Genomic DNA, 7,523 nt, shown 5'->3' on the forward strand with positions numbered 1-7,523 from the left:
TATGAATTACATTTGGGATTGTTGCTTGGTCGGGTCATGGATTCTGGTTTTAGTTCTGGAATGTCACTTAAAATAAAACCATGGGGGTGGCAGGGGGATAATTGCAATGGATAAACTCTGGTTAGAGACAGTGGTGCTATAAAACCAGTCTTTTGTAATAAAATTGGAGGTTTTTTTCTGTTTTTTTTTTACCAAATCTGTTTGGTATTATTCATGCCTGTTGCTTTTCAATTTGTTGCCTGTAAGTACCATGCAGTTTTAACCAGAGTTTAGTTTAAACAAGGCATGAAGGTCTTCCCCATTCTTTGGCTCTGAATCTCTGGGATTTGACATACCTCAGTGCCTATATGGGCAGATACCTGAGTTGTTAGACCTCATTCAGGAAGGTCACCACTGCAGAGAGATTCCTGCCTGCATGGTGACTGCTGCTGCCTTACCTCTCCACGTTTCCTCATCTCTGCTCTGCTTTTTCTCAAGCCTAGTGTCCTGAGGATGGGGTATCTTCTTGCTGTTGTTTGGTTTGTGTTGCAAAGACCAAGAATAAGCAACCCCAGTCATGAGCTGGGACCCCAAAATGCTGCCATGATACACTGAAGAACTGGTTATCCATTTATTTTATAGCAATTTGTTAAATAGATGGAAACCAAATGCAGTTATTCTGTTTCTGTGGTTTTGAAGGTACTTAAGCCAAGGTAGATCCATAACCAAGCATCACATTCTATATTTTTACACCTTTGTCGACTGCCTCAGTTTAGTATAGACCTATGGAAATAATCTTCTTGCCTTTTCTCTTTTTTCCCCTTTTTTCCTTTAGAATTGCCAAAATGCTTTGGAATTCTTAAACGATTCAAAAACTGAAGTCTCTGAGGATACAAAATCATAAGAACACAAGAAGCAGCAAGGAGGATTCAGTGCCAATGCAGCAACAAAAAAGACAGCCAGAGTTAGTGGAAGGAAATCTTCCTGTTTTTGTTTTTCCTACAGAACTTATATTTTATGCAGATGACCAGTCAACACACAAGCAGGTGTTGACTCTATATAACCCCTATGAGTTTGCCTTAAAATTCAAAGGTGGGTTTCTTAGGTTAAGTTCTATTTAAGGTTAGTTGGTGATCTTGAACAGTCCAATTACAATTCATGTAACAAAGCATATGTGTGACAAAACCAAACTCGTGTCTCCATGTGTGTCTGTTGATGAAGCTGATGAGGGATTCATTCATGGTCTGTTACCACCACTGTCCCTTTTGTTGCAGTTCTTTGTACGACTCCCAGTAAATATGCGGTGGTGGATGCTACTGGTGCAGTGAAGCCTCAGTGCTGTGTTGATATGTAAGTACAAGTCAGTTGTCTGTTTTTTTCCTAGTATAAGTTGTATGAAGATATATTTTCCTATATTCTTGTGGCCGTCTGGTCTTTGCTGTTCTTTCACTCTAGGGCAAAGGTATTACAATATGGGAGATATTTCCTCATTTAATTTTGTATTTAGGCATAAATAAAATCCTAGTCAATGCATCCTGTAGTGTAGCTTGTAAAGCAGCAGTGAGAGTAATATAAGCCTCCTCTGAGTACTTCTTTGTTAGAAATAACAAGAAAAGCAAGACCCCCCCAGGGCTGGGATTTCTTTGTGAGGAATATTTGTTTGCAGATTGACAAAATGAAGATGTGTGCCCGGGAAAACTGAGCAGGCTTTCTTGGGCTATGTTTAATAAACGCACTTTCCTCTGCCTGTCATCACCTCGCTTGTTCTCAGATGTCTCTGTCTCCCATTTATTTGTTTCTCCTGTCAGGTCCCAGGCCAATCACAGGGAAAATAAGGCAATTAAGTGACACAGTAGTGTATAAGGTCTGCAGACTGCTATAATTCAAAGTAGAGTAGGCATATAAGCTAAAATAAGGTAACTTTTTTCATGTTTTCTTTATCACATTCATTATTTCTGTGTTGATGGACGGGTACAGCTTGAGAAAGTATGCAGCACTGAAAAGAGCAGGCTGAGCTTTCTGAATAGAAATATGTGAACTGTAAAACACCTTCTGGAATCTCTGGCTAAAAAATGGCCATATTAAAAAAAAAAAAAACTCCACTACTGAATGACCCATCTTTTGTCAGATTAAGTAATATTGTGGTTGGGGAATGACTCTTTCCTGTAGACTGTTTTCCTTAGGTGTAATTTGGAAAATTCCAAGGACTCACCAAAGAGAAAGAAGGTTTAAAACATAGAACTAAAAAGTTTCAGCGAGCAGGAGCAACAATCCTGAAAATGGAACAAAATAGGTCAGAATATACCAGTGTATCAGTGGGTTATTCCAGTCTTCAGCAGACATTTACACAAGCTTGTTTACATTTGGTTAATCTTAAACAAATGTTTTTTTGTTAAATAAAGGAAAGTAAGACACATGTATGTTTCCAGGGAATATTTTGTGCAGCAGAACCCCCATCCCATTCCAACGGTCGCTGTCTAAGGGCAGTGTTTACTGCTAGGACATGAGCAGTACTAGGCAAGTGTGGCCATTTGCCAGATAAACAGATATTCTACAGAGCTTCCAATTATGCAATGGTCTCTAAAAAGAAACAGGAGAATGTATCTGTTTATAAGGGTCTGCAGAAAACATCTTTCTGCTTGGCAGCAGATGCGTGTTCTCATAGCACAGTGTTATGTAAAGATTCTGTTTAGGTTGGTCATTAGTACCATGGTACTGAGGAATTAAAAGGTCTTAAAGGAAGAAATAAGAGTTGAATCTGCTGTTCTGATATGCTGAGAGTTGTATGAATTAGGATTGTTGGGGGGGAAAAAGCCTTTTGTTTTAGTGAAGGCAGTTGCCCAGCCAACACTCAGCTTGCTGAAAGCCTGTCATAAGCACACTCTTTTGCCTCTAAAGTGATGTAAAATTACGTACATTCCTGCAGCCCTCTCGGCTTGGGGGATGACTTAGTCTCTGCTTCCTTGTTGAATAGTCTATTCAAACTAGATAGCAGTTACTAGCACTGGCCATGTGCTAGTGATGTGATACAGTTCCTTTAAATGAAGGCTGAAATAGAAATCTGTTTCTTGCGGCATTTTAATGCATAGATTAGCACAAAGATAGGCTAGTTGAAGCAATTTTAGGACTACTATCCTGTATTAGTAAGATTAGAATAATTTTTTTCCCCTCAGGAGATGACAACCTTCTTGAAGCCTAATGACTTATACGTAGGTATTTTTTTCGGATTAGCTATTGTTATATTAGAAATTTAGAGCAGCCTTTCACAGAAAAAGTCTTCCACTTGGGAAAAATAATTAAAAACCACATTAACCCTAAGAGCCAATACTACTTCAAAACCCAAATGTTACTGCTTTTTAATGCTAGATACATGTTTTTATAACGAATGATAACTGCAGAGAGGGGGCCACTGAGCAGAGCACTGCTCAGCATTATTTAAAACTGTACCTTTTGTAGGTCCCATGTAGAATTTTCCTGTGAAATGTCATAAAAGTAGAAGGAACGCAACAACCCTGTCTCACTGTTGAAGACACCTGGGCCAACACATTCAAAGCAGCAGAGTAACAAACAGAGTGATTGCTGACAGCGAGAAGGTTCACTCAGAACATAACTGACAGTCTAGCTGTAACTCAGAGGGTGTGTCCACACTGCAGTCTGAGGTGTGGTTGCAGCAGGTGTAGCTCTGGGTAGCTAGTGAGGTATGGTGTGTTTCAAGGCAATGTGCTCGAGGTAGCTCTGACAGCACAGGGCCCTGCTGTTGGATCCAGAGTGACTTGCTGGTAGACAGATGACAAAGTTTATGCAGCTAGGGAGCTGTCATTCTACTGCATTGTCACATGCTCTTAGGGGTGGGCTTTTGATTTTGAAAGTCCCCTTATACCTCGCTGACTCTTGTTCATAGAGGGAATGAGTTTTACTTCTGAAAAAGTATAATTGTAAGGGTTTGAGCCTGGTTTCCTCAAAAAGCTAGACTTCTGCCATCACCTGTCCAAGTGCTGGGCAGCCCTGCTTTGCTTCTTTCCTTCCGTGTCCACTACAGTTCTTCCATACCATTTGAAATCATTGGCCAGCATGGAACAGCTTTGATAAAGGAGGAAGCACCTTTGAGATAATTGTCAGCCCATGCAAATTGGCAGCTAGGCTTCAAGCTTAGGCAAGGGTGTGCTTGAGGTAGAGAATTAACTGTTCTTTTTGTCCAGCCAATTGGAGCATATATATTTGGAATCAAATAGGAGTGAACATAAAAAGGGGAGAGAGGAGGCAAGATCAAATCTTCAAGAACACTGAGGTGGAGGAGATAACATGGATCTGGACTACTGCAATGTATTTGTGTCAAGGGGCAAAGAGGGGAAATATGTAGGATGTACTTTCATAGGAGACATGCTTCTTTTAGTTCCTCAGTTTGAAAGTGTTTTCCTCTGCAGTGTGATTCGTCACAGAGACGTTCGGGCGTCGTACTATGGTGTGATAGATAAGTTCCGTCTGCAAGTGTCTGAGCAGAGCCAGAGGAAAGCACTAGGGAAAAAGGAGATCATTGCTACTCTGCTTCCATCTGCAAAGGAACAACAACAACAAAAGGAAGAGGAGGAAAAACGAATAAAAGAACACCTGGCTGAAAGTGTCTTTTTTGAGCAGACTTTGTGTCAACCAGGTAGCTGAAATCTTTTACCCCTTCTGTCTTCTGAATCAGTAACAAGTGACTAGAAAGACCAGACTAAATTTTAAAGTAATTTGGTTTACCTGACATAAGGATCGATCGATTACCTACCTGTAAGACTGCTGCCTTTTATCACTGGGATGATAGTGCCCAAGGCTCCAAATTCTGGCTATTTTGCTTATGGTATCTTTATTAATCCAGAGACTTCGCTGCCCCATGTTTGCATGTCACACCTTGGAGAGTACGTCCTCTACTCCTCTGGTGCAGCAGTTCTGCTACAGCCAATGGGAATTTATCTGCAAAAGGATGGTAGTTATTTTTTCCCTTGGGCTCTTTCAGAACATATGCCCCTTCTGAGTTTGTTCCAAACCCTTAATCCTCCATTTCCTGATGAGCAGGAAATATTGCCAAAACATCTTCTGAAGTGCTCCTTGTTCTGCTCCATCTCCTTTGTCTGTCTCACAAGTACAGAAAAGCACAGCTGCTAGCTGAGAACTCTGCATGTTTCATACATGAGGAAGGGAACCAGCAGTCTGGGGCAAAACCTGGGCTGAACAGTTAAATTGAAGTGGTAGGGGGAGATATAAAAAGTATCAAGCTTTGCCAGAACTGAATCTTAAACTGATTTATGACTTGACAGTCTACCTCTGTGTTACTTGTACTGATGTATACTGTAACATTGTCACTTTTATTTTTCATTACTAGAATGAAAATCAGTTCTAGAAAGTAGAAGAACCCGCTTGAGAGTGTTCCTCTTGTTAAAACCAAACTGTTACACTATTTATACACAGTTTGTGTGCTGGTGAAACACTTTTTATTAAAAAAACCCTGAAGATAGGTACTAGTAGGATACATGGTTAAAGCAAACCTACAGTATCCCTGAGCTCACAGAACAAAATGTTACTGTGATAGTTGTTCCCTACAGAGGGTTTGAACCACCCTGGACAATCTGATACTGGTCTTAATCCAAATGCTATTTCTCTGCTGAAAAGCCTTGTTGACTGTGTTACATCATTTGCTTACAGAAACAGTAAACAAAGCAAGTATAGTCCTTGCATATAACCTACAACCTTGAAATAACAGATTTATGGAATTAAAATAGGACAAATATTGCTAGTCACTGAGGATAGAAAAACCTGAAAAAACGTTGGCTCATTTCCAGTGGGTCTTAAGAATTTGGTTAGAGATATTCAACTAACATGTTAACAGCTCTTTTCAAAGATTACACAATGTGCCTTTGAGTAGGTTCCAACTGTTAAAACTGTGGTGCCATAAGCAGTATGAGGGGCAGTTCATTTATAATTTTCATTTGCTTATTCTGGTGATACTGGACTGTCAGAGTGGCTCACTCTCAGAGTTTTTAAAGCAAGATTCAAATATTACTAATTCATGTTATATAAACTGGTTAAAGGTGCAGCCCTTGAGTCCTAAAGAAGGATGAGGAGCTCACCTGGCCCAAGAAATCTTTTGGTGTAGCCAAGGTTTGGTCTGGAGATGTAAGCAGCTATCTGCCTATGCAGCTCTTCTAGATGTTCCTTCCTAATCGATCAGCAGCCGCTGAAGGAGCACACCAAGGAATGGAGTAAGGCTGCGTGGTGAAACCTCAGGTGTTGCCAAACAGCCGGCTGCCAGGAGAGCGTGTCTGTGTGTATAGCTGCTGGGCCTGGCAGGCTCTGTCCCTCCGGAAGGGAGGGCCTTGGGAAGTCATGTGAAAACAAGTTCCAGCATCAGAACAAGCCTTCATCACAACAGCTTTCTGCACTGCAAAATGCAGAAGGTTTAGAAGTTGTTTTCCGCCCCTTCCAAACTCCAAAGGGGGAAGAAAATCTTATGATATTGCAGCTCCAGTGCACTGTGAACAAGTTTGCAGAACATTTAACATTTGTGTTGGTTAGATGTTCCTCACTCTTGTTTCTGTGTTGTTTTCCAGAAAACAGAACTGCCTCGTCGGGACCTAGTTTACTAACAGTCTTCCTAGGAATAGTGTGTGTTGCAGCACTAATGCTACCTACGTTGGGGGAAATGGAATCCCTGGTGCCTCTCTACCTCCATTTAAGTGTGAATCAAAAGTTAGTAGCTGCTTATGTTTTAGGTGAGTGTTTTGGATTTTGTAAATGTTCTCCTGCAACTTCTGTGATATGAGAAACTTCTCCTGTTTGCCAGTGGCTTCAGGAAACTTCACGGAGACAAAGCACCACATGGTATTTTGGTTTGCATCTCCTCTTATATTTTAACTTGCAGCCATAGTGATATCGGGGTAAATTAGTTATTTTAAGTATTTTAGACCAGATTTTAGTTGATGCTTATTATATACAGGCCCCAACAGGTTTATTTCACCTTCATTTGATGACTGGCCAACTGTAGTCATTGCCACAAACGGGATGGAACACGCTGTTTCTTATTCTTGTACTGGAATAGAGAGTTACTCTCTTGTAGAACCTAGATTTCTTCTGTTGGTTTGCTTCTCTCTCTCCAGCCCAGGTGAGCTGATGTGAAAGTCTCCATTTGCTTCCTTCTTGATAAACAGTCAAAATGTGTAGAAATAAGTTGTAAACCCTCCCTAAGAGACCACGACTACCCACAGTTCTTCCTGGTTTGTCACTTGCTCCTAAATTAGCAAGCATAGATAAGCTGCATGTTTCATTTGTTATGACTATTTTTCTCTAACTATTTCGGATTTGAAGAACAGCCACAGTAAACTCAATTCTCCTGTCACACCTGGCAGAAATGAGGATTTAAAGGAAGTGAGCTAGGCAGCTTCAAACTGATAGCTAGAGGTGAGGTAGCAGTGGGAAAAGATGCAAGTTCTTAATGAGCACACTCAGTTGGCTGACTCATGCAAGTCATTCTGCTGAAATGGTTTGAAAACTCACTTGTTGCTCTTTCC

At 40.7% G+C, this 7,523-nt stretch overlaps 1 protein-coding gene across 2 annotated transcripts in view; it reads left to right on the forward strand.

The window, feature by feature from the left end:
- The first annotated feature begins 813 nt into the window (after window positions 1-813).
- MOSPD1 (motile sperm domain containing 1) overlaps window positions 814-7,523 on the forward strand; it is an 8,839-nt gene continuing 2,129 nt past the window's right edge. The window contains exons 1-4 of one of the 2 annotated variants that reach the window (XM_008943207.1): window positions 814-1,071; window positions 1,254-1,329; window positions 4,404-4,633; window positions 6,567-6,728. In XM_008943207.1, coding sequence (XP_008941455.1) covers window positions 918-1,071; window positions 1,254-1,329; window positions 4,404-4,633; window positions 6,567-6,728 — 622 coding nt within the window. In that variant the 5' untranslated portion in view covers window positions 814-917. The remainder of the gene's footprint in view (window positions 1,072-1,253; window positions 1,330-4,403; window positions 4,634-6,566; window positions 6,729-7,523) is intronic. The other variant, XM_008943208.1, reaches the window with a different exon arrangement.

Source organism: Merops nubicus, unplaced genomic scaffold (assembly GCF_000691845.1).
Source record: "Merops nubicus isolate BGI_N331 unplaced genomic scaffold, ASM69184v1 scaffold35776, whole genome shotgun sequence".
Taxonomy (NCBI): Eukaryota; Metazoa; Chordata; class Aves; order Coraciiformes; family Meropidae; genus Merops; species Merops nubicus.